Genomic DNA, 26,926 nt, shown 5'->3' with positions numbered 1-26,926 from the left:
GCTATATGTTGTGATTTTTAAGTACTGCTATTTCTGGTAGTGTGTAAATAGTTCTGATCCACACAGGCATTTGTTCTTGGCCAAACATTGGTTTACATTACCACTGAGAGCATTGTAGAAGAAAGGTGAGTATATTGACCATAGTAGTATATACTGTATCTATATCAGAGCATTTCCCAAGATGTGTTTAAATTATAGTGTGACCTGCGTTACCAGAGGATGTTACTCCAGAATCATCAACAGTGCCATTACGGCAAACCGTTTATCAGCTTTATGGTGCAGCAGCAGGGCCAAAATACAGGCCAGTGCTAAGGCTTTGCAGCCAACCAACACAAGCACACAGAACAACAACTACTAGACAGATATGTCATTTATTCAGAACAACAACTGTAGCCACACAGAACCACCACCCATCCCAAACAACTGCATTGAGGATAGCTTGCAAAAACCAAAAGGACAAAACAAGTCCTAACCATGTAACCGTGAGTTAATTTTTGTGGGTTAAAAAATTGAGGACATTGCATATTCTCCAGATGTATAACGACAGTAAATGAGTCTGTAGTAATGTCAGCTCCTTTACTTTGACCCACTACCCTTGATTCTATGTGTTTGGTGTCATATTATTAACACGTCATTAAAAGGAAGGAAGAAAGCCTTCTAATGCTAGGGTTTGAAAACAACAAACACAACAACGACAGTGGCGGTTAGGATCCTGTTTCTGCTGTAAAACAGGGATGTCCTGCTCCCTTGGTAGCGGAGCAGCAGCAGCAAGGCTTTGAAGCCCTCATTAACGTACATTTCATGTGCTACTGATTACAGCTGGTGAACCTGGGCCTAGGGCAGAAATGAGAACTGGGTGCGTGTGTGTTTGTCGTAGTGTATGGGGTGAAGTGGGGGGCACCGTTAACTTTGCTCTTCCTACTATGCCTTTGATGCGAGTTCATCACTGCCATATGAGGCATGCAACGCCACAGGTGGTGATGTGACGGGGTTGGGGGAGAGGGGAATTTTGTGTCTGTTTGGGTCCAGTGTATATGGCTCACTACAACTAGAGATATTCTGTGGCCTGAGGATCTTCACAGCGCCACCTAAACATATTTAACATCTGAGAGCAAACATTAACCCTCTATAGCAAAAAGTGCACAATTCTGCATGTTATATAAAAATGCAACAGTTTAATTGGAGCCAGAGCCAGCATTTCCAGGCGTGTTTCCTCTCCCAGTTTCCTGAGGCCCCCTAGGGACCAATAATGAAGCCAGGGGCGGCAGCACAGGAAGCTCCCAGCATGCTGTGTGCTGATGTTACTCTCACACCTCGCAGGGGGTGGCCAGGGGGTCACGGAAGCCTGTTTCAACAGCTACTGTACCTTGTGAGGAAACTGAGGCAGCCCTAATCTGCTGCACACACGACACGCATACAAACTCCCCTAACACAATCAGAGACTAAGACTGTCACAGTCAGATACTCAGGTAGGCATGGACATGGAAGCACAGCTTTTTAGACTCCCACATGGCCCTATAAAAACACACACACTCACCAGCTCTTTGGCCTCGGTGAGAGAATCCTCCACATCCGAGAAGCTGAAGCTAGCCACAGTGATGAACTGGCTCACCACTGACACAAACTTATCGCCCACCTCCTGGGGCCGCTTCTTCTGGAACTCTAACTCCTGACAGAGCGAAAGAAAAGGACAGAGAGAGAGAGAGAGGAAAAAGTGAGTGACAGAGCAGAGGGGAGGAAATTTGCAGCTAACTTGGTCACCCATTGTTTGCTTTTTTACCTTTTAATAATTAGAAGTGATATCCCTAGAATTCCAGTCTACTTTCCCAATTTCTCTGTTCAATTTGCTCTCAAGCAAAACAATCTCTTGCTTTAGGTCTGACAATGATGTGGACTATGATACCTGGGAGAATATTCAGTGGTTCCCTTGGTGGCAGGATAATCCACATCAGGGTTGCTACTGACTACAGCTATTATTACTTCAATTTCAATTCCAGCCAATTCAGAAAGTACACTGAAATTCCAATTAATTCTCATCAATGCTTTTCACTGATGAAAATGTGGAATTGGAATTTGGTGTCCTTTCTGAATTGACTGGAATGGAAATAGAATTGACCCCAACCTGATGCACATACCATTGGGAGTGACGTACTATGAATTGAGAAAACAATCATAGAGACCAAGAGAAAGAGGACAAGAGAAAGAAAATAGGAGAAAAAAGGAAAAAGGGTCATGAATGAGGAAAATGTGTGGATTGGTAGAAAAAGCGATGACAGCGAGGGAATTAGGATGAAGACCAGGCCAATTACTGTACTCACACTCTCAACGTTTTTCAAGCCACTGCGCAAATGATTGATTTCCTTTTCCAGCTCAGTCATGCTACAGTGAGAGAGAGAGAGAGAAAGAGAGGTTAAATCCTCAAGAGAGCTCTTCAATTGCAAAGTTCCATTTCTTAACTTTCAAAGTTGTTCTCACAAAATCACACTACCAACTCAGAGTTTCTCACATCCATGGTGTTAGCCTAGTTAGAACTGTTTCAATATAGAAATTCAGTGTAGTGAAAAAGCATTTGACCCCTTTCTAATTCTCTATTTAGTCATATTTTTGAAACTGAATTTTATCAGATCTTCCACCAAAACCTACAATTAGATAAAGGGCACCGGAGTTTACAAATAACAAAAATGTATGCATTATTTATTTAATTAACAAAGTTACGCAACACCCAATTCCCGTGTGGAAAAAGTAATTTCCCCCTTACACTCAATAACTGGTTGTGCTGCCACCTTTAGATGCTATGACTGCAACCAAATGCCTCCTGTAGTAGTTGATCAGTCTCTCACATCACTGTCAAGGAATTTTTGGTCCACTCTTGCATGTAGAACTGCTTTAACTCAGTGACATTTGTAGGGTTTCAAACAGGAACTGCTCGTTTCAAATCCTGCCACATCTCAATTGGGATCACGTCTGGACGTTGACTAGGCCATTCGAAAACTTCAAATGTGTTGCTTTTTAGCCATTTTAATGTAGTCTTGATTGTGTGTTTCGAATCATTTGTCTTGCTGCGCTTCAGCTTCAGTTCACAGACAGATGGCCTGACATTCTCCAGTAGAATTCTCTGATACAGAGCAGAATTCATGGTTCCTTCTATTAAAGGCAAGTCATTCAGGTTCTGGGGCAGCAAATCATTCTCAAACCATCACACTACCACTGCCATGCTTGACCATTGATATGAGGTTCTTTCTGTGGAATGCAGCGTTTGGTTTTGGCCAGACATAATAGGACCCATCCTGTCCAAAACGTTGACTCAAGTTTGCCAAAAAGCACCTGGATGATCATCAAGACTCAAGTTCTATGGCCAGATGATTGAAAAGTATAACTTTTTGGACGACATGGGTCCAATTATGCCTGGAAAAAACCAAACACTGCATTCCACAGTAAGAACCTCATACCAATGGTCAAGCATAGTGGTGGTAGTGTGATGGTTTGGGGATACTTTGCTGCCTCGGGACCTGACGAATTGTGTTTGGTGTGGTCTTGCAGAACACTGCTCACGAGTTCTATGAGTGAATGAGGAAAAAAACACTTTTTGTATCTTTCTACTACACACAGTCACGTGGAATGACATCAGTAAGTGTGTGTGTGTTTGTTCAAAAGAGCCATTAATTCAGATATCTACAATTGAAGCATTGTGGAGTGCAACTGATCCAATCACACAAACACACACACATCCGTTCCTCTGGGCTAAAAGACGTAGCACATGCTTAGATGACGCAAGGCTGACTCATAGGCTCAGTAGTAAAAAAACGGCCATTCACTGACACACGCTGATGATACATTCAAACTTATCCACTACAATCGCCCCTTGTCTCATTAACTTTAACTATATATATATATATATATGAAAAATAAAACGCTAATATATTCAACACCCTGAGTCAATATGTTAGAATCCCCTTTGGTAGCGATTACAGCTGTGAGTCTTTCTGGGTAAGCGTCTAAGTGCTTTGCACACCTTAATTGTACAATATTTGCACATTATTATTTATTTTATCCTTCAAGCTCTGTCAAGTTGGTTGTTGGTCATTGCTAGACAATCATTTTCAGATAGTTTTACTTAAATTGGCTTGAAAATCTAACTAGGCCACTCAGGAACATTCAATGTCACATTAGTAAGCAACTCCAGTGTATATTTGGCCTTGTGTTTTAGGTTATTGTCCTGCTGAAAGGTTAATTTGTCTCCCAGTGTCTGTTGGAAAGCAGACTGAACCAGGTTCTCCTCTAGGATTTTGCCTGTGCTTAGCTCTATTCCGTTTATGTTTATCAACAACAACAAAAAACAGATCTAGTCCTTGCAAATGATAAGCATACCCATAACATAATGCAACACTATGCTTGAAAATATGAAGAGTGGTACTCAGTGATGTGTTGGATTTGCCCCAAACAAAACTCTTTCTATTCAGGACGCAAAGTTAATTTCTTTGCCACATTTAAAGTTTTACTTTAGCGCCTTATTGCAAACAGGATGCATGTTTTGGAATATTTGTTGTTGATCCATCCTCAGTTTTCCCCTAACACAGCCATTAAACTCTAACTGTTTTAAAGTCTCTATTGGCCTCATGGTGAAATCTCTTAGCAGTTTCCCTCCTCTCCGGCAACTGAGTTAGCAAGGACGCCTGTATCTTTGTAATGACTGGGTGTATTGATACACCATCCAATGTGTAACCACTAACTTCACCATGATCAAAGGGATATTAAATGTCTGCTTATTTTCTTCTTTTTTTTAAAATCTACCAATAGGTGCCCTTCTTTGTGAAGCATTGGAAAACCTCCCTGGTCTTTGTGGTTGAATCTGTATTTGAAATTCACTGCTTGACTGAGGGACCTTACAGATAATTGTATATGTGGGGTACAGAGATGAGGTAGTCATTTTTTTTTGTGTTAAACACTATAATTGCACAGAGAGGGAGTCCATCTAAGTTATTAAGTGAATTGTTATGCACATTTTTACTCATTAACTTATTTAGTCTAGCCATAACAAAGGGGTTGAATATATTTCAGCTTTTCATTTATTTGTACAAAAATCTTTAAAAAAAAACATCTAAAATTCCACTGACATTATGGGGTATTGTGTGTAGGCAATTTTAAATTCAGGCTGTAGCACAACAACATGTGGAAAATGTCAAGGGGTGTGAATACTTTCTGAAGGCACTGTACATGATCAAATCGAACTGTGGTGAGGCGTTTTAGAGATGGTGGCCATTATAGCACAGAGTCTGCCTTAGCATTAGTACACATGCTATGGCAGGCATTTGCAAGCAAGCCAAATTGTGTTTCTGTTTGCTGTCATTAGTGTTAATGTTTTGTTGTCATTAATATTAGTGTTGACGTACATTCTGGTATTGTTGTCATTCGCTAACCTTGTTATTAATAGTAGTTTATTAGGCCGTACTTGACAGCTAAAAGCTGAATTACAGTACACAAAACAAACAAGTAACTTAGACAAAAACTATTTTAAAGTCAGTAAGTCAGTCAGGACGGGAGCTGAAGGATGGTAATGGGAGTTGAAGCAGCTCAGTTGGGTTTGAGAGCGGAGGTCGCGGTGATGTCTGAGGTTGCCGGTCAGTCAGTCAGAGACAGTCAGGTCGGCAGCCGGTGCAATGCACCTCACCGTCCCCCCACGTCCTCCTGGCTCTGCCTTTGTAGATGGTTAGCTGGCTAGCCACTTCTTTCCACTAACACTTTGTAGCACCCACTTGAGTGCTGCTACTCAGAGACATGTATTTAGAAATAAATTAATGGATCTGATGCTACTTATGCAGACACAAAGGCGCTGGAAGTTCACCACACCATTTTTATGGTCAGAGTAGCTTTGTAGCTCAGTTGGCAATAGCGCTGGTAATGCCAGGGTGGTGGGTTCGATTCCCAGGACCACCCATACATAAAATGTATGCAGGCATGACTTTAAGTCGTTTTGGATTAAAGCTTCTGCTAAACGGTCTTTACACAGTGTACAAAACATTAAGAAAACCTTCCTAATATTGAGTTGCACACCTCCCTTTTGCCCTCAGAACAGCCTCAATTCGTCGACGCATGGACTCCACAAGGTGTAGAAAGCGTTCCACAAGAATGATGGCCCATGTTGACTCCAATGCTTCCCACAGTGGTGTCAAGTTGGCTGAATGCCCTTGGTGGGCTATTCTTGATACACACAAGAAATTGTTGAGCGTAAATTTCCCAGCAGCATTGCAGTTCTTGACACACTCAAACCGGTGTGCCTGGCACCTACTACCATACTCTGTTCAAAGGCACTTAAATATTTTGTCTTGCCCATTCACCCTCTGAATGACACACATACACAATCCATGTCTCAAGGTTTAAAAATCCCTCTAACCTGTCTCCTCCTCTTCATCTACACTGATTGTGGAATTAACAAGGGACGTCAATATGGGATCCTAGCTTTCACCTGGATTCCCCTGGTCAGTCTATGTCATGGAAAGAGCAGATGTTCATAATGCTTTGTACACTCAGTGTATATACAGTATTATATTAGCTTATCTTCACTAATCATCTCCCCCTTTAAGGAAAATGCTAAGTAAACATTCTGAACAACTGTTCCCCTAAATCCCAGTTGGCAGCATTGAGAAGTTTGTGCTGTAGCAGTATCTACAATGGCTTGTATGACCTACAGGGTGAATGTTAACTCAATGGGACTGATAGACCACTGAAAACCATTTCCTGAAGACATTTAATGAGAGTATACAACAAGGGCCTATAGATCTAAACACTGGAGAGCTGTACATGTGGAGGGTGTCTTTGTGGCTCGACCTACTTGACTTTAGCGGCTTCCGGCACGCTCTGCAGGTCCTCCTGGAACATTAGGACTTTGGGGTACTTCTTCTCCAGGATGGTGATCAGGTAGTGGAGGAGGGTGATGTTCCTGCATGCACATAGACAATAGATACTTGCAGCACTAGTACCACATCATGGGGCACATATGCACACACCCATATAATGACACCACTCCATACAACACATGCAAACAGGTTGCTTCATAGAGCGTATCACTACAGCGAACTCATCACACTCGTAATTTTAATTACAGTTCTTCCTCTTACTTGTCTATGCTCGACTTTGTGTCTGCGATCTTGTTGAGCGAGGACACTTTGAAGCCATAGGCATTGCCCCTCTGGCCTTTGTTCATGTAGTTCCCAAAGGCCAGCACCACCTCCAGCAGCTGCTTCAGATTGCGGCTGTGCAGCACCTCTTTGGAGGCCTTGATCAGAGCTGAGGAGTGAAGAAACAAAAAAGACACCTGAACTGTAGGGTACTTCACATGTGTGTATACAGTGGACCTCATTGGGAGTTTTTGAGTTGAGTTTTATTATGTAAGGGTTTGCCAAGAAGCCCCACACAATCACACACACCTTCTACTTTGGGTTTAATCCCTGCAATCGTCTCTGCAAACTTCTTTTTGAAGTACAGCGACTGTAGCTTCTGTTGGTAGTGGTTTATCCTTTGAGCAAAAGAGAAAGAGAGATGGATTATTAAAAAGTGCAAAAAAAAGTAAGCAAAATAAATTGATATGTCCTGAAAGGAGGTTGGGAAAAAGTCATTTATAGGATACAAAATTGCCCAGGTCACATTGGAAACATGAGAAGATCTTGTTAGCTTAGTCAGAAAAAAAAATGAAGAAGCCCTTATCCCTATTGATATGGTCGGACAGCCATCTCGGCATTGGCTGGCTAGACGTGAGACAATAAGATGGATTGTTGAAGGAAGGCAGAGCAAACATGGAGCGACCCATTTGGCTGAACTCATCACTAGGGCGTCGCTATCCACACTTCAGTGCCGGGGGGGGGGGTCGCCTTGGCTACAGGGCTCTCAGAAACCAAAACATTAGTTGTACTCTGTTTGAAAGACAAAGCCAGTTCCTGGAAAGAAGCACCCCACATCTCCAACCACAGGATGGGGAAAAACGCTATTACACAATTCATTTTTATGGTGTCTAATAAAGAGGGAGTGTTGTTTCCATGGGCATGTGCTCCTTGTTTGTTTTATGATTCCCCCGACTGGGACATGAGGCTGTTGTGCATCTATGATGAGTTTCCTGTTTGAGTTGAGAACATATTGATGAAGAAAGAGTGTCGTTATTGTGGTTATATCCAACACAGTTAACAGTAAGTCTGGGAATTGCCAGGGACTTCACAATGTTATCACGATAGTTAGGTGCCGATACGATATGTATTGCGATTAAGATTCTCACAATTCTCTTTGTATTTCAATTAAATACTGCGGTTTAATTGCGATTTGATGTTCCAAACATATTGCTCACTATATGTATGCTGCAGAGAGAGAAGATAGAGCATGAGAAAACAAGTTTTGAACAGTCAGGGAAATACACTATACAGTATATACAAAAGTATATGGACACCCCTTCAAATGAGTGGATTCGGCTATTTCAGCCACACCCATTGCTGATGGTGTATAAAATCGAGCACACAGCCATGCAATATCCATAGACAAACATTGACAATAGAATGGCCTTACTGAAGAGCTCAGTGACTTTCAACGTTGCACCGTCATAGGATGCCACCTTTCCAACAAGTCGTTTGTCAAATTCCTGCCCTGCTAGACCTGCCCCGGTCAACTGTAAGTGCTGTTATTGTGAAGTGTAAACATCTAGGAACAACAACGACTCAGCCACAAATTGGTAGGCCACACAAGCTCACAGAACGGGATGACAGAATGCGGAAGCGTGTAAAAATGTTCTGTCCTCGGCTGCAACACTCACTACAGAGTTCCAAACTGCCTCTGGAAGTAACATCAGCACAAGAACGGTTAAATCTGGAGCTTCATGAAATGGGTTTCCATGGCCAAGCAGCTGTACACAAGCCTAAGATCACCATGTGCAATGCCAAGCATCAGCTGGTGTGGTGTAAAGCTCACTGCCATTGGACTCTGGAGCAGTGGAAACGCGTTCTCTGGAATGAAGAATCACGCTTCACTATCTGGCAGTCCTACAGGCTAATCTGGAATTGATGGATGCCAGGAGAACGCTACCTGCCTGAATGCATTATGCCAACTCTAAAGTTTGGTGGATGAGGAATAATGGTCTGGGGTTGTTTTTCATGGTTTGGGCTAGGCCCCTAAGTTCCAGTGAAGGGAAATATTAACGCTACAGCATACAATGACATACTAGACAATTCTGTGCTTCCAACTTTGTGGCAACAGCTTGTGGCAGGCCTTTTCCTGTTTCAGCATGACAATGCCCACATGCACAAAGCGCGGTACATACAGAAATGGTTTGTCGAGATCGGTGTGGAAGAACTTGACTGGCCTGCACAGAGCAATGACCTCAACCTTAATTAGAATGCCAACTGCAAGCCAGGCCTAAATCGCCAAACATCAGTGCCCGACCTCACTAATGCTAGTGGCTGAATGGAAGCAAGTAGCCACAAACATGTTCCAACATCTAGTGGAAAGCCTTCCCAAAAGACTGGAAGCTCATAGCAGCAAAGGGGGGACCAACTCCATATTAATGTCCATGATTTTGGAATGAGATGTTCAACGAGCAGGTGTCCACATGCTTTTGGTTATGTAGTGTAATAGTCCTGAAAGCATGTTGGCTCACTTTAAAAATAAGAGGGAGAACAAGCAATAGGATGAAAAATACTGGAGTTTTGGCTCAGGTACTATTCAACCGACTAGCGCTTGCTAACGCTACCTACAGTAGCAAAAAAATATTGATACTTGGAGTCAAATATGGTCCTAATATCATCCAAAATAATATTGGGATATGTAACTGTATCAACCCCCCCCCCCCAAATATTCTTAAGAACGACAGCCAGGCAGCGAACTCAAGTCAGGCTTTAGGGTGGGTGGTCTAAGCAGGGATGTTCCCTGTGTCTAAATTAATTTAGCAGACTCTTTGGTCAACAGTGACTTACAGTGCATAGACTAAACAGCGAGATACACTGGCAGGAACAGGTCGAAATACTATGGTGTCGTTGGCTCCACTCTGAGATGTCAACATGGGACTTGTTTTGTTATTAAGTAATGGTGGGAATCATCCATTTCTGTGGGAATGTGAGAACATGGGAACCAAGCTCTCGTAATGAGTAAGTTAGCTTGCCTATGACCTGAAGACTTGTGAGCTCACCAAGATAATGTTGAGTCTTACTTAACATGGACTTGTAGCACAGTGGGTTCAGGTTCATCACCGATGCAAGTTGGAAGAATTGTGTAAAAATAAACAACAACAAAAAAGACATTTGATCGAATCAGGCCCTTGGTCTACTTCTCTCTCGCAGATCATCCTACCTGCTCATCTCATAAAGGAAGCGATCAGCCTTGGCCATGCGGTCCAACTCATGCTTGTGCTCCTCCAGGAGGTCCACATCACTCTTCTCTGGAATAAACTTCAGCATCTGAGGAGGAGCCATGAAAATGACTGGCCATTCACTAGCAACATATGTAGCTAAACATTGCACTGACATAAATCTACCATATCACTTACAATATTGCAATGTAATCTTAAACCTCTCTTTTTATGATGTTTATGAAATGGAGGTGATAATTTATGTGGATGTAATCCAAAGATGCATCCTGTCTATTTGAAATCTCGTCTATTTGATTTTGCTCACTGAGAAACAGAAAATGTCAGCCCATGTGACACTGGATCATACCGATTTCTGGTGTGCTGGAGTTTTTCTTTTTAACAAGTATACGCTTTGCTCCATGCACCTGGAAGCACATTTAGGTGTGCAAGTTTACTGTTTCAAGCCTATGTGATTTTGCCGTAGACTCACCTGCTCCAGCATGTCCTTGGGGAGGTCCTCCTGTTCGTCCATGGTCAAGATAGCCCTCTTCATCTCCTCATTGGACAGCTTCAGCCTAGATGACAATCACAGGAGATGTCAGCCACAGGAACTCTTAACACTAGAACCACCATAAATACTTTAACTGTTTTTGAGGCGTCATGTGATTTGTAAATTCAAATAACTCTGCCATTGTGAAAGTTATTTTCCGCTCATTCTTGACCTAAATATATGTGTTTATATCATATATATATATATATATATATATATATATGTATTTATTTATATCACTGACATAATTAGTTTTAGGCATTTCTAAGATTCAACTGGAATATGCCTCAGCTTTCTACTTTGATGTCAAGAGCACTTCAACAAGAAGTGCCACGAAGCCTCAACCTAAACAAATAGATAATACTAAATGTATAATTCAAATTTGGCCTGCAACACTGAACTTCAAACCACAGGAAAAGTAAAGTAAACTGTGGGTAAATCATTTCCTCAGACCACAATGAGAAACACTGCCAACATAACTTCTTTGCCTTATTGCCAGTTTCCAGTTCCTGGCACTTCCTAACCGGTTTGTGTTTCAAACATGTATTTCAAAAGTATTCTAAAGCCAAGGCTTATTACGAATTAGCCAAATGTGCAATGTATTTATATACAATATCATAGGGAGGAACTGTCTGGAGAGAGATTTGCCGAAAAAGAAACAGACGATCTTAACGGCCTCTCCCTCGTGGAATTGTCCTGTTGAAAGTAAAAAATTATGAGTCTGATTTTATGCACCAACTCCGAGAACGATCCAGTGGGGGAACAAGTGCCGGACAGGCTCTGTCGGCTGCTCACTGTAATAACTAGCCGTACTTTGAAACTGCAAAAAAAAAGACATTGTATTTTCTCAAATATAATTCTACTTGTCCTAAATCAAATCAAATGTATGTCACATACTGTCAGTACAAGAAGTAGTGGGTGGAGGAGTCAAGCGCAGAGAGCAGGGTAGTAGATACGTGGATAGTTTATTCCCAAAGCAACATTGTCGGTCAACGCCACACACACGGGCGCTAAAAGACCCAGTCCAAAACAACAGGACGAAACGGTTCAGGAAAAACTAACATCCACAGAAATCACAAACCAAATAACAGAAAACAAGCCCGCACAAAAGCCGGCAGGCCTACCAGGTTTAAATAGCCCAAAACCTAAACAAGAAACAGGTGCAACTAATCAGACAACACTAAATGAAACAGAAAAGGGGATCGGTGGCAGCTAGTAGGCCGGCGACGACGACCGCCGAGCACCGCCCGAACAGGAAGAGGCACCATCTTCGGCGGGATTCGTGACACATACACATGGTTAGCAGATGTTAATGCAAGTGTAGCGAAATACTTGTGCTTCTAGTTCCGACAATGCAGTAATAACCAATGAGTAATCTAACCTAAAAATTCCAAAACTACTACCTTATACACACAAGTGTAAAGGGATAAAGAATATGTACATAAAGATATGAATGAGTGATGGTACAGAACGGCATAGGCAAGATGGAGTAGATGGTATAGAGTACAGTATATACATATGAGATGAGTAATGTAGGGTATGTAAACAAAGTGGCATAGTTAAAGTGGCTAGTGGTACATGTATTACATAAAGATGCAGTAGATGATATAGAGTACAGTATATACATATACATATGAGATGAGTAATGTAGGGTATGTAAACATTATATTAAGTAGCATTGTTTAAAGTGGCTAGTGAAATATTTTTACATCAATTTCCAAAATTAAAGTGGCTGGAGTTGAGTCAGTGTGTTGGCAGCAGCCACTCAATGTTAGTGGTGGCTGTTTAACAGTCTGATGGCCTTGAGATAGAAGCTGTTTTTCAGTCTCTCGGTCCCTGCTTTGATGCACCTGTACTGACCTCGCCTTCTGGATGATAGCGGGGTGAACAGGCAGTGGCTCGGGTGGTTGTTGTCCTTGATGATCTTTATGACCTTCCTGTGACATTGGGTGGTGTAGGTGTCCTGGAGGGCAGGTAGTTTGCCCCCGGTGATGCGTTGTGCAGACCTCACTACCCTCTGGAGAGCCTTACGGTTGTGGGCGGAGCAGTTGCCGTACCAGGCGGTGATACAGCCCGACAGGATTCTTTCGATTGTGCATCTGTAGAAGTTTGTGAGTGCTTTTGGTGACAAGCCGAATTTCTTCAGCCTCCTGAGGTTGAAGAGGCGCTGCTGCGCCTTCTTCACGACACTGTCTGTGTGGGTGGACCAATTCAGTTTGTCCGTGATGTGTACACCGAGGAACTTAAAACTTACTACCCTCTCCACTACTGTCCCGTCGATATGGATAGGGGGGTGCTCCCTCTGCTGTTTCCTGAAGTCCACAATCATCTCCTTTGTTTTGTTGACGTTGAGTTTTGAAGTTATTTTCCTGACACCACACTCCGAGGGCCCTCACCTCCTCCCTGTAGGCCGTCTCGTCGTTGTTGTTAATCAAGACTACCACTGTAGTGTCGTCCGCAAACTTGATGATTGAGTTGGAGGCGTGCATGGCCACGCAGTCGTGGGTGAACAGGGAGTACAGGAGAGGGCTCAGAACGCACCCTTGTGGGGCCCCAGTGTTGAGGATCAGCGGGGTGGAGATGTTGTTACCTACCCTCACCACCTGGGGGTGGCCCGACAGGAAGTCCAGTACCCAGTTGCACAGGGCGGGGTCGAGACCCAAAGTCTCGAGCTTGGTGACTAGTTTGGAGGGTACTATGGTGTTAAATGCTGAGCTGTAGTCGATGAACAGCATTCTCACATAGGTATTCCTCTTGTCCAGATGGGTTAGGGCAGTGTGCAGTGCGGTTGCGATTGCGTCGTCTGTGAACCTATTTGGGCGGTAAGCAAATTGGAGTGGGTCTAAGGTGTCAGGTAGGGTGGAGGTGATATGGTCCTTGACTAGTCTCTCAAAGCACTTCATGATGACGGAAGTGAGTGCTACGGGGGGCGGTAGTCGTTTAGCTCAGTTACCTTAGCTTTCTTGGGAACAGGGACAATGGTGGCCCTCTTGAAGCATGTGGGAACAGCAGACTGGGATAAGGATTGATTGAATATGTCCGTAAACACACCAGCCAGCTGGTCTGCGCATGCTCGCGGCTGGGGATGCCGTCTGGGCCTGCAGCCCTGCGAGGGTTAACACGTTTAAGTGTTTTACTCACGTCGGCTGCAAGTAAAGAGAGTTCGCAGGTTTTGGTTGTGGGCTGTGTCAGTGGCACTGTATGGTCCTCAAAGTGGGCAAAAAAGTTATTTAGTCTGTCTGAGAGCAAGACATCCTGGTCCGCGACGGGGCTGGTTTTCTTTTTGTAATCCGTGATTGACTGTAGAACCTGCCACATACCTCTTGTGTCTGAGCCGTTGAATTGCGACTCTACTTTGTCTCTACACTGACGCTTGGCTTGTTTGATTGCCTTACAGAGGGAATAGCAACACTGTTTGTTTCCGGTCACCTTGCCCTGATTAAAAGCAGTGGTTCGCGCTTTCAGTTTCACACGAATGCTGCCATCAATCCACGGTTTCTGGTTTGGGAATGTTTTAATTGTTGCTATGGGTACAACATCGTCAATGCACTTTCTAATGAACTCGCTCACCGAATCAGCATATTCGTCAATGTTGTTGTTGGACGCAATGCGGAACATATCCCAATCCACGTGATCGAAGCAGTCTTGAAGCGTGGAATCAGAGTGGTCGGACCAGCGTTGAACAGACCTGAGCGCGGGAGCTTCTTGTTTGAGTTTCTGTCCGTAGGCTGGGAGCAACAAAATGGAGTCGTGGTAAGCATTTGCTTACTAGACTGCCCATTGATGGGAGCATCTTTGTCTCTGGTGTCTTTAAATGGCATTGACCACAGATTATTCACAGATCATGTTTGCTCCTCAAAATCTGTGTACCGTCTTTTGAGGGCACCCACTTAAAAGGGAGCGTAGTACTCCATTCAATCCCCTTGGAGTGCATCCGCATGGGAGGTCTCTGTTAAAGGCTTTTTGAAGCCCATTAAAAACCATTAAATTAAATTAGTATAGGAGGGGCGGTTGATTTTAGCTAGGATTCTGAATTGCGAGATGGGCTAGACTGTAACGGGAGCTAATTTGGTGTGTGTTTGTGCACAGCTTTTACTTAGGAAACCTAATAAACACATTGTAAAATAAAAGCTAGCTATGGAGCAACTTCTTCATATCACACCACATGCTCTGACTGAGAAACCTCAACCTTCTCGCGTTTGGAAAAAAATAAGTTGTGATCCTACGATCAACTCTACTTCTATTATAAAATCACTCCTTTTCAATAAATTGTTAGAAGTGGTCTAAGCTTCCACATAGAGAGTAATTATTGACCGGAGTTCATGACCAGGAAAACTAAAAACACAACCATCTCTCCTCCTGAGCTAAACCATTACTCTTGCATCACAACTGAATGGTCCTCCTCCACCAAACTCTTAATAAAATCGCCTTGATGTGGGACAACCCGATTTGAACACCCAAAAAGGAAGCATTAGAAGTAGTGGGTTCCATTTTGGCTTGTTTCGTGGTCGTTTTGAGTCAGATTGGTCTTGATTAAATTAAAAGTTCCCCTCTGTGTGAATGTGTGGCTTACTAATGATACCAGACCACATTCAATTATTGAGAAATCACAGCAGCTCTGCTAACGGAGAGCTGTTTCATGTTGTTTCAGTCAAGTTTTGAGAGCCAGGAATTTGTCTCCAAGTAACGTCTACTGTCAATATATTTTAAAAACAATGACATACATATCACCTTGGATGTCTGTCTGCCGCACACATTTTTATTTTTATGTAGCTTCTGCTCACCCTCCCGCTTCTCTCTTTTACACACCTTCTTCTGAACCCTCAACCAATTTGACTGACATGATGTAGCCTACGTCTCTGAACTGAAATGCTAAACACACATACATACATACATACATACATACATACATACATACATACATACATACATACATACATACATACATACATACATACATACATACATACATACATACATACATACATACATACATACATACATATATTTTGTAGGCTAATTTTATCTGTTGCAATTTAGGATTTTGCAGTAGCACAAGCATGACTCCTTCTACACATTGCATTGGGGCAAAACAATCTGCCAACTAACCACACATTAGTGATGATGTAATCATCAATATGCTGCAATATTGTAGCATGTTTTTAAGGAAAAGTTTTTGTAAAACTTGAAACTTTCTCTGTAAAGCGAACATTTATCAAAAGGGGGCTTTGGCTGAGAGTTTCCGTTTCAGGGGGGTGGAGACTTCGCTAGTCTCATTAGTATCTTCTCTCATACATATTCCCTCATACCTAATCGACCATCTGACACAATTACGCAATAGTTTAGTTCCGGATTCTCAAGATTAGCCTTGTGTAAAGAAAGAGAGAATGTTTTGATTATGAGATAAAGTCCCATGATTCACTGGAGCCTGCATTGAAAGAGAAGAATGACGCAAAGAAGAAAGCCTACTCACTGACATCAGGATCAAATCATAATTAGACAAAAAGTATTTCCTATCAACAGCATATGACATTTCAGTGCTAATATGTTACTCTCATCAGAACAGGAAATTACCTCAATAGCATGGCCCAGTTTCTGACTGCCAGTATTCACACACTCACCGCAACAGGAGGATATTACAGTTCTGGGCTCGGCGGCCATCGATGACCGAGAGCTCCTTGACCTTCTTGGAGCTCAAGGAGTCCGAATCCTCACTCTCTTTCTGTGGAGAGTCGTTCAGAGGAGATGCATTTCAGAATGGTAGGTATCTTAACTAGGAGCAACAGGAGGAATACATTACACACATACATAAAAAGTAAAGAAAGACAAAACGCACAGATACGAGACAAACTTACGAAGACAGACAAGGAAAACAAGCAAATACATGGAGGAATACAGACACAGGCACCTACGTGTGCGAACACAGTAACAGACACAGACATACACTGCATTATGAGTGAATGGACATTCTCATGAAAAGGGGTTGGGATTTTTTTTTGACATACTTTAAAATAAGAGGGTATTTCCTTCACAGAAAAAAAACGAACAGTTTCTAAGCCTAAATTACTGCAATGTACAAAAGGATATTGTTGATTTATGGAAACCATAAGCTATAAGTATTTCTTCATGTGTCTACTGAAGATATATATATTTTCAAGAGGATGAAGATGTCAAGAGGATAAGATAAGGAAAGCAAAATGTTCTAAATGATAGAAGAGGAGGAGGATGAAAAAAGTGCCACACCATTTTGGGTGTGGAAATGAATGAACTCACCTGTTTGCTGTTATTGACCATAAAGAAGTCCTAGAACGCAGGCAAGAAGCAAGGAAGATGTGGGCACTCATTATAATGATAGCGCAGTTAGGTGAATTCAGGCCAAACCAAACAAACAAATAGAAACAAGCTCATACGGTTGATCAGTGATGAGTGAAGTGGGAGTGTGACTGGCCTAGGCAAGCAAAGGCTGATGGGCCATAAGAGATGGGTGTCGGATGGGGGCTGGGGAATTGCCAAATGCATGTGTGTTTGCGTGCATGCGTGTGAGCTGATCATGAGGTGCGGGTGTTAGCGTGAGTCACAGGCAAAACAAATGTGGCAACATTGGAGTCAGTTGAGCGTGATACGTTTGTCATAATGTTCATTTAGACCAGGGACGTCAAAATGTTAAGGCAAATGTGAGAGCGGCCTCATCTACAACAGATCCTTAACTATGAATTCACTGATGTTATTAGATTATTATTTTTTTAACTACATTCAAATCTTTTTTTTTTTCAAACATGCAAAGAAACTAGCGAAGGGGACACACATGGAGGCCATATTAAATCAGATGTTGGGCCTCATTGCTTGACACCCCTGATTTAAATAGCGCAGAATGAAAACCTAGGCTACATTGTGACTAAATCTCTTGCATTGGTATGATCAAGGTGAACTCAAGCAGATTTGCATTCCATACAGAGGGCCATTGAGTAGTGAGATAAGAGCTATTCCCTGTGTTTGTGGCTTATGTGCTAACTAGCTGATGATTTTAGTAGCCCTGGGTCCAATTTCGTCAGGACAATGTCTGCAAATGTTTGTGAACACAAAAGTCCCTATGTTTCCCCTGACGACAATATGGTGATCTGTTCATCCCACAAACATCAGAGTGTTGTGGTATTAGGTAATACTAAGCTCCAGGCACTAAGGGCCAAACTCAATCTTTACGTGTCTGATGATCTTGAAGATATTTTACATTGATACTCTAGCATCATAAAAAGGTTATGACAGTGTACGCTAAGTAGTCAGTGCTCTTTTGTATTTCTGTTATTCATACATGCAAGGCTTTTATGTTATTTAGTAGTGCCAAATGCCAGTAGACTGCACACTAGCCAAACAATATGGTATTACTCTACATTTGTGAGATGGCAAATAATCAGCATGAGTGAAGTCATGTTTTGTATTGGTGATTTATCTCTAACGAGAAGGGAATAAGTAGAAAAAGGGTGAGGATGGATACATGTTGGTGGCTCTATAAAACTGTTCTCTTCATCAGCAGGACCAGCGTGAACACTTGGCCGTAGTACAGTACCTGTTGCCTCTGGTAGGCCGAGAAGGTCTTCTCAATGTCCTCCAGGTCGAGGATTTTGAAAACCTTCCCGTCGTCCACTTCTGTCCATACAGTGCCCTCCAACTTATTCTGGGATGGAGAGTGGGAGAATTTTATTGACATTTTTTGAGGTGGTGCTTTCAGAAGGGTCGGGATCAATTCCATTTCAATTCAACGAAATAAACAGAAATTCCAAGCAAAGAGGAACATTTCAGTTCACCTCCTGAAATGACTGATTTGAGATGGAATTGACCCCAACCCTGGCTTTCAGTATCCTCAATATGTTCTGTAAGCAATCTCCAGCAGCCATAGTTCAATCACCAAGGCCTAACACAAGAGTATGTTATTCAAAGATTGCAACAGAAGAATAATCACTTATAGGAGCTAATATAGAATCAGCTTAAACACTAACAAAAATATTCCCAGAACATACAGGAACGTTTTCATCTGGTTCCCCATTCTAAGTGCACTTGAATAACTGGGGAAAAAAGTAACATTCTCCCTAACTAAACCGAAACTTTCAGGGATCAAAATATTGTCTGCAGGTTTTACAGACTAACATTTCCCTGTCGCTGTCAATGATGACAAAGAGGAGGTCAAATTGACTCTGTAGGGAATTACCGGGGTCATGTTCTTTAGGGCACGCAACAGAAACTGTTTTAAAACGTTTTGCAAAGGAACAGAAACGAGTGTTCCTTATTGGACAAGTCTAGGTAGTCTCTCCCTGTTTCAGTCCGTTGACTTCTGTTTGATCTCTTATGAACATGACCCTTTTCAAACCCTTGCAATCTCACCTCAGCCAGCTTGGCCCAGTTGAAAGATTTGAGTGGGTTGGACGGCTGGGGGATGTTCTTCTTCTTGAGAGTGGACCCCAGGGGTGCCCCAGGGGGAGGAGGTATCCCTCCCATGGGTGGCCGTCCAAAAGGAGGCGGGGGACCACCTGGAGGTGGGGGTGGTGGAGGGGGCATCATACCCCCTGGGGGTGGTGGGGGAGGGAGCATTATGCCTCCTGGGGGAGGGGGGGGTGGGAGAGGCCCACCAGGGGGGCCAGGGATGAAGGGGGGACCGCCTGGGACACTGGCGATCGGTCTCTGGAAATGTTGGGGGAAAATACACAGATAAAGACAATGCACCATCACTTATCTTAATTAATCGTATTTCAATCCTTAGCTTATCGTTCCCTTTCAATTTGATGTCGTAACATTGGTTGCATCAGAGACCCACGCAGTAATTTACTTTATGTGCCTTCTATAATGTACTGTAAATCTAATAACAGTAAATGAATCTTGATGAAACATAATGAATCTACATTAAGGCATATTTGGTGCCATTTCTTTGTATAAGTCTGAAGGAGTTGAAGGGTGACGTACAGAGCTGAGGTCGTGGAGCTGGAGAGAGAGGTCAGCCACTTGCTGCTTGACTGCCTTGTGCTCGGTGCTCTCCTTCTCTAGCTTCTCCTTCATCTTGTTGAGGGTCTGCATCATGTCCTCCTTCTCCTGGGTCTTGGCGTCACACTCGCGCTCCTTCTTCTCAAACTTCTGCTGGAGCTCGTGGTGCTCTGCCCGATGGGGTTGGAGGTTATGTTGTGAGTGTGAACAGGTTCGGTTCAACTCAATTCAATTAGGACATTTGGATATCACCAATTCCTTTCTATGATCATTTTCTAATCATTTCCTGAGTTGACCGTGTTGAAATGTTAAATCACAATCTTTGTTGCGATCAACCCATGGGACCACAGGGTGGCTCAGAAGATGGTTGTCTGCTGTTATTTCTGATAGATCTAACAGGGGCAGGGTAACATATGGGCCAATAGTAGGCAGTGACTGGATCAATGTGCTACTGGTGAGGTAGAGGAGGTAGTAGTCAATCCCTTCCATGTGAAGTGTAAATTACATGCTGTCGAATTCTTTGTGGTCTTTTTTAAAACGTGCAATAGAGCCAAAAGGGCAGTGTTTCACAAAGAAGCAACTCAAAACATGAAACTGACCTTTTCGCATTTTCTCCGCCTGCTCTTTCCACTGCTTGACCTCATTTTCATTGACCAGCCTGTAAGGAGAGACACACAAACAAAGTTACTGGAGGGTCCTCAATGTGAGCATTCTATGACTGATGCATTGACTTATGTGAAAGACAACATGCAAACAATCAATCCTGTGGAAATGGAGCTGAGCTCATTGCTATTATGGGAATTAAAATACAGTTTTCATACTGAAGCAGTGCAGACTAACAGATTTTAAATACATTTTATAAGAAGCCTCCAAGGGACTGAGGTTCCCTACAGTATTGAAGTATTGATTGGAGGGTCAGTTAGGAAATGATTTCATTTGACAGTTCAATTATGAATTTTCATGTCTTTCCTAGGCCTATATCATCCCAGGTCATCCCAGTCAGTTGCGCTCAAGCAGGGCGCGCTCCCTCTCTCCCTCGTCATCTTAAGGGGTTACACAGAGAGCACTCACATCCGCACCACGTTCTTAACATTGAAGTTCTCAAGTGGCGTGACGTCGGGGTCGTGGCCTTTGTCGTTCTGCAGGACCATCTGCTGGACGATGCGGTCCAGCAGCAGCCAATACTGCACCGTGTTCCCACTCCTTTTATCTGGGGGGGGGGCACAGTGAGATCATCAAATACAGCCGTTACAGAGATGTCGTCGAGTAGAAGAGGCCTCTCTGCACAAGTAGATATTTAACTAAGGACAGAAAGAGGTTTCCACAATTGATTTATACATAGTGTGGCTAGAGGGCAAGATGCCATCTTGGTTTGCTGACAAATCGTCATACAGATAAAAATTCATTCAAATTGCACACCCACACGCCTGCACCCACACACCTGCACCCCCACACGGCGTGCACCCGCACACGCACAGCTAGCAGGAAGAAGACAGCAGGTCAGCTCTACTGGAATCATGAGGTTGGCTGGCACCTTAATTGGGGAGGACGGGCTCGTGGTAATGGCCGGAGCAGAACACGTGGAATGGTAGAAAATACATCAAACATATGGTTTCCATGTGTTTGATACCATTTCATACGCTTCATTCCAAGCCATTATTATGAGGCATCCTCCCCTCGGCAGCCTCCACTGACAGGAATAGGGAAACACAATATTCTGGGCAACTACCAAAGTCACAGCGCTAAATTCTTACTGACCGGGGTCAACATTAGTAGCAGGTCAGGAATGAGGCAGGGAGCACTTACGAGGCATGAGGAGACAGTGGTGCAGGACGGAGATAAAGTGAGGGTATGCGTCAGTGTGGTTCATCTTCTTCCGGATGAGGTCAAATACCTGGGAAGCACTTTTAGTGTCTATGTGCACCTGGGAACAGAGAACACGTTGACAAGTCACAGTCCTTATTATGCACAACCGACGATGGGATTCAGGAAGGAAACAAGAAGTTTTTACTTACCGACTCAAAACGTCGCGACATAGTTAGCTCGTCCTCATTGCGCAGCATTTCAAAGTAATCCAAATGCCTGGGGGAGAGGAAGTAAAATGAATAGGGGTATGCTTAGTCAGAGATCAAGAGAAAAAAGGGGCTTGTGTCACAATTCAGGTTAACGGGAACTGGGCTCCAACTCACCGGTCTAATGTGGAGTTGTCATGGGAGCGAAGTTTATCAATGACTGGCTGAATTCCGAGCATCAGGAACTCGTAACGGAGGTGGATGCGGAACTCTAAACTGGCCTGGGAACATAACAAGATGGAGGACCAAAAGTAGGTGTCAATAAAGTTAAGTCAGATTGAGGTGCAGCACAAGTTCGATTGAAGAGAAAATCAAATTGAAGTATGGTGCAAGTGTGGAGTTAGGAGACAAGCGATGCAGAGGTTGACGGCTAATTTTACCTCTCCGGCACCTTGGCTGAGGACAGCATTGATAAAGGACATGATGGCTGTCTTCAGGTTGACCTCATCCCGGTACCGACCCGTACTCCGGTCCAGATCGTTCAGCAGGGTCTGGGTGGTGAAGGAGAGGAGATGACCACAGATATGGCTCGTCGTTCAGAGAGCAATCATATTGTAGAGACAATTTATATTGCAGACACAAAGTTGCACAAACCATTGGAGCCAAACCACTTTAGCCAATGTAAAGCGTTTACTGTTGCAAATGGCCAGCCAATCATGTTATTTGAATAAAGGGCGGATGTTTAAAGGAAATATTACATTATTCATTATTCAAGCGCTGAAATGAATAACTATAATTGGGTGTCAACTATACACTGAGTGTTCAAAACATTAGGAACACCTTCCTAATATAGAGTTGCACCCCCTTTTGCCCTCAGAACAGCCTCAATTCACCAGGGCATGGACTCTACAAGGTGTCGAAAGCGTTCTACAGGGATGCTGACCCATGTTGACTCCAATGTATCCCACAGTAGTGTCAAGTTGGTTGGTTGTCATTTGGATGGAGGACCATTCTTGATATACTAGGGAAACTGTTGAGTGTGAAAAACCCAGCAGCGTTGCAGTTCTTGACACAAACTGGTGCGCCTGGCACCTACTACCATACCCCGTTCAAAGGCACTTAAATCTTTCGTCTTGCCCATTCACCGTCTGAGTGGCACACATACACAATCCATGTCTCAATTGTCCCCAGGCTTAAAGATCCTTCTTTAACCTGTCACCTCCCCCTCATCTACACTGATTAAAGTGTATTTAACAAATTACATCAATAAGGTATCATAGCTTTCACCTGGATGTTTTGTACACTCAGTGTATATAACCCAGCCAAAAGTCAAAATGTTACAATATTAAATGGTACTGAATGTTTATCCAATACAACTAAGGGGATTGGTTGCTAACGGTGACTAAAATATTAATTAATAACCCTCCCCTTGCCCACCTGGAAGCGCGTCCTCTCACAGGCGAAGCGCTGGTAGTGCAGCATGGCCTCCAGGATCTTCCGATGCCCGCCAGGCACAAGGCACACAGCGCCCATGATCTCCAGCACCGCCACCTTGGTCTTGACGTTCTCGGTGGCCAAACTCTGGGCGATGATGTTGATGCTTTCCGAGTGCGAGAGCACGTGGGCGCGCCCCTGGGAGTTGTTCATCAGGGCCTTGATGCAGCCGATGAGCGAGGTGTGGATCTGCGACTCGGTCGTCTCATAGTCCATGGTCTTCAGGAAGTTGAGGATACAGGTCAGGCCATCTAGGTCAATGAACCTAGTCACAAACCTGAGGAAGGTCAAGTGGAAATGGGGATATCAATAAAAAAAAACTAAGTTAAAAGTGCAAGTGCCAGTTGCCAGTTGGAGGAAAGGGGCTAGTCTATGGGATCTCATGTAGTAATTGTCATTTCTTCCACTTGAAATAGGGTATAAAGACTACAATCCTAAGCACTGGAAATACCCAAAATAGTAATTAGGTCTAACATCTTGAGGAAATGGTCAACCTCTGTGAGTGTGTTATCAAAGTTGTTAAAAAACAAAGACCTGAAGAAATAAAAGGCCAGTAAGTGACCAAGTGCCACCATAACCCCTGGGGGTGAAATTCTGACACCTGATCTTCAGGTCGCACAGGGTCATTAAACGGTGCAACACACACTAATGTGAAAGAGACAAAAAAACATGCTACACACAATGCAGCCAGAGGGACACCATATGTTCAATCAGCAGATCAATCTGGGTCGTGTTCATTTGGCACCAAACGGAAGAAACAGACAAACAGGGAGGGGTCTACCTGGACTTGGCCAATAAGAAACACTCATCTTCATTTCAATACATTTTACGTTGCAATGAACGCTACCCAGGTTACTGCCCCACAGCAGTAAGTATGATTAACGACATAATAGGTGATTTGAATGAAAGATTAGGTGTTCTGGGAAGGACTGCCTGAAGCGTTAGAATAATAAAGCCTACTTTTATTAAGAGCAGTTACATAACTGCTCCACATAGCATTGGTACTGTAACTAGCGCAGCAGAGGGACCATATCATTTATGACATGTGTGACAATATCCAAGAGTGGTGTTCCAGCCTAGCCATCTACAGTACAGTGATGAATTACTGGGCCGTTGTTGTTCATTCTGGTCTGCATATACACTTCTATAGGTCTGTAACTCCAATGGCAATTACTCCCTGTAGGGTCCTGTTATTTCAGTTCTTGTAATTCAAAGAGAGTACAAAAAAAATGAAGGAAGAGTGCATGGAAATAGAGAGAAGGGGGTGTGTGTGTGTGTCTGTGAGCGTTTGTATAATGAAATTCATTTCAGAAAACAATCCTGTTCCCTCCTGTGTTTATTCTATGTGTGGTAGCTACAGGTCATTTTTGAAGAGGGTGTGTGTCTATCTACAAGTCTATTTAAATGAGTTTCTTTAGCGAGTGTATGCGCCGTACAGTGAAGTGTATGGAAGTTTGAGAGCCAGGGCACCTCATGGGTTGCGTCCGCAAAGCAGTCTTCAGGCTCTCTATCGTTTTGTTCCTCTCCTCCTCATCTTCCTTCTCCAGGGCAAGGAGTGTCTTCCTCTGTGCAACGTAAATATAGCGTCACCAAAGCTGTTACAACATGTCAAAATGCCGTGAATTGGTTAGACTACTCCTTGAGCCAGGTGCTGTATTTTCAAGCCACACTAACTGTGAATAGTACCAATAGGAACAGAGACAATAGAGCAAATGCATCCTGTGATATTGGCATGATACAGATTATCTGTAGTGCTCGACGTATGACATCCTGTGAGAGCAACATTACTGTTTAAGCATGATTCGATTCATACATAAATACAACAAAAACATGAAGTAAAACATGAAGTAACAGGTCTTTCGTTATTTGGTTACATAAAAAGGTAGGAAAGTTGTACTAAACTGAGGAAGGTATTTGTACTGTAAGTCATATTCAAAATCAATGTGTACAATTTCTGTATTTAATTACTGGAAATCTTACAGACTGTGGCTTCAAAAGATACCATTTCTGACTGGAAAGTAATATTTTGCTTGACCAAACATACGCTTTTTGCACATGTGCAGCTAAAAACCTATGCTGCTTATCAAGCGTATGGAACAGCTGGGGAACAAGCACCTGAAAGGGACTCCATGTTTGGATCCGATAACAAGCATCCCAGCATGTGCCAGCAATTTCTGTGTTCATTGGCTTTTATTATAAATGAAGTGTAGTGGAGAACGTGCCATTCAGATAAAGGAGAAAGGTCTCGAATCTGTGCCAGGTTTTTGCTCGGCTGTTTGAATACAAAAGGAACAGTTCTAGATAGTTGAGTCGGCTGGATGTGTCTAGGCCTGAGGCATGTCTGTGCTAGATATTGCCTGACTTTCTTTGGAACTTACCCAGAACCTCTTGCACCTGCCAAAACTGCAATAGTATTACCAAAAACATATCAACATAGCACGTGCCAGGAGTTAAAACGCTGACAATTGCGGTTACATTTTGAATCTAACATGGATGCAGAATTAATCTGATTTAGGATTGATCTGAGGAGCTACAGATTACCGATGTAATTATAACTGTTTGCATTTGTTTGTTACATTGTTTTGAAGTTAGAGTACAGTACAATCTCTTTTATTGAGAATTTAAGAATCATTTAAGTTACTGCACATGCTTTTTATTACCTGATCAGGTTTCAATCAAGGATAATCTCAAATCAGTGCAAAAGTTGATATAGACACAGTGATCCTCCATCCTGCTCTTGGAGAGCCGCAGTAACGCACATTTTATGGGAAACACACACCAGATCCATGGACGGCCGAGTGCAACCGAGTGGTCCCTATAACACACCGCAGCGACAGCAAATAGGACGGCAACCCGCAGCTTTTAGCCATTCATCGTCGCAGCGTATTCAACGCTTTAGTCCCAGCTCAGTAGAATCAGGTGAGATGCAACTAAGCTGGGGCATAAACCTGCATACTGCATATCAGGTTTTAGGATCACTGATATCAAGCATGTAAATGATAAAGTTAAATGTTTATATTGACAGTCAAGTCTCTTCCAGATCTGTTTAAGGAGTGTGAAAGTGAAATTCAGTACCACAGTACACTCACTTTGGAAGTGTCAATGATAGAGATTGATACAAAATCATAGACAAGAGACCTAGAGTAAAGAATGACAAGGAGTCATTACTTACGGCAGCCATGGAATTGAGCTGGTCAATGTAATACTCTGGCCAGCTGGTTGCACCTTTGTTCTCCTCTTGTTCCTAAAAAGAGGAGAAGAGAGTATGTGTTTGGTCGGTTAGAGTCTTCCACTAGGGCTTGCGTCCAAATTCTGCACCCTTTTACAGAAGGGTGCACTTGTACAATCTCAAATGATTGGTGTCAGCATCGGCTGGACTGAGTTTCCACCATTGTTAAGTCCATGCAAGAGACCGGGAGCACAGAGGAGTTGAGAATAAAACACAGTAATGGAAGCATATTGTTTTAAATCATCATGACCCCAATAAATCATGTGGCCTACTTAAGCTGAGAACATCCTCAACAATAACAGGGTAGGTAGAATGATGAAAGTAACGTAAAGCATGAAATTAGTGGGAATTGT

General features: G+C 43.0%; 1 protein-coding gene across 2 annotated transcripts in view; it reads right to left on the bottom strand.

Annotated features, from left to right (window-relative positions):
* LOC139415221 (disheveled-associated activator of morphogenesis 1-like) overlaps positions 1 to 26,926 on the bottom strand; it is a 121,464-nt gene that overhangs the window by 3,970 nt on the left and 90,568 nt on the right. The window contains exons 4-24 of one of the 2 annotated variants that reach the window (XM_071163131.1): positions 26,517 to 26,588; positions 24,815 to 24,909; positions 23,288 to 23,621; positions 22,291 to 22,401; positions 22,028 to 22,131; positions 21,854 to 21,920; positions 21,645 to 21,762; positions 20,910 to 21,048; positions 20,438 to 20,496; positions 19,821 to 20,008; positions 19,245 to 19,541; positions 18,433 to 18,540; positions 17,142 to 17,171; positions 16,490 to 16,590; positions 10,809 to 10,893; positions 10,321 to 10,427; positions 7,425 to 7,513; positions 7,116 to 7,284; positions 6,830 to 6,937; positions 2,319 to 2,379; positions 1,538 to 1,669 (exon numbers count right to left, since the gene is read on the bottom strand). In XM_071163131.1, coding sequence (XP_071019232.1) covers positions 1,538 to 1,669; positions 2,319 to 2,379; positions 6,830 to 6,937; positions 7,116 to 7,284; positions 7,425 to 7,513; positions 10,321 to 10,427; positions 10,809 to 10,893; positions 16,490 to 16,590; positions 17,142 to 17,171; positions 18,433 to 18,540; positions 19,245 to 19,541; positions 19,821 to 20,008; positions 20,438 to 20,496; positions 20,910 to 21,048; positions 21,645 to 21,762; positions 21,854 to 21,920; positions 22,028 to 22,131; positions 22,291 to 22,401; positions 23,288 to 23,621; positions 24,815 to 24,909; positions 26,517 to 26,588 — 2,574 coding nt within the window. The remainder of the gene's footprint in view (positions 1 to 1,537; positions 1,670 to 2,318; positions 2,380 to 6,829; positions 6,938 to 7,115; positions 7,285 to 7,424; positions 7,514 to 10,320; positions 10,428 to 10,808; positions 10,894 to 16,489; positions 16,591 to 17,141; positions 17,172 to 18,432; positions 18,541 to 19,244; positions 19,542 to 19,820; positions 20,009 to 20,437; positions 20,497 to 20,909; positions 21,049 to 21,644; positions 21,763 to 21,853; positions 21,921 to 22,027; positions 22,132 to 22,290; positions 22,402 to 23,287; positions 23,622 to 24,814; positions 24,910 to 26,516; positions 26,589 to 26,926) is intronic. The other variant, XM_071163132.1, reaches the window with a different exon arrangement.

This window comes from Oncorhynchus clarkii, chromosome 8 (assembly GCF_045791955.1).
Source record: "Oncorhynchus clarkii lewisi isolate Uvic-CL-2024 chromosome 8, UVic_Ocla_1.0, whole genome shotgun sequence".
NCBI lineage: Eukaryota > Metazoa > Chordata > Actinopteri > Salmoniformes > Salmonidae > Oncorhynchus > Oncorhynchus clarkii.
The sequence above is the reverse complement of the archived record's forward strand: the minus strand, read 5'-3'. Positions and strand labels throughout refer to the sequence as shown.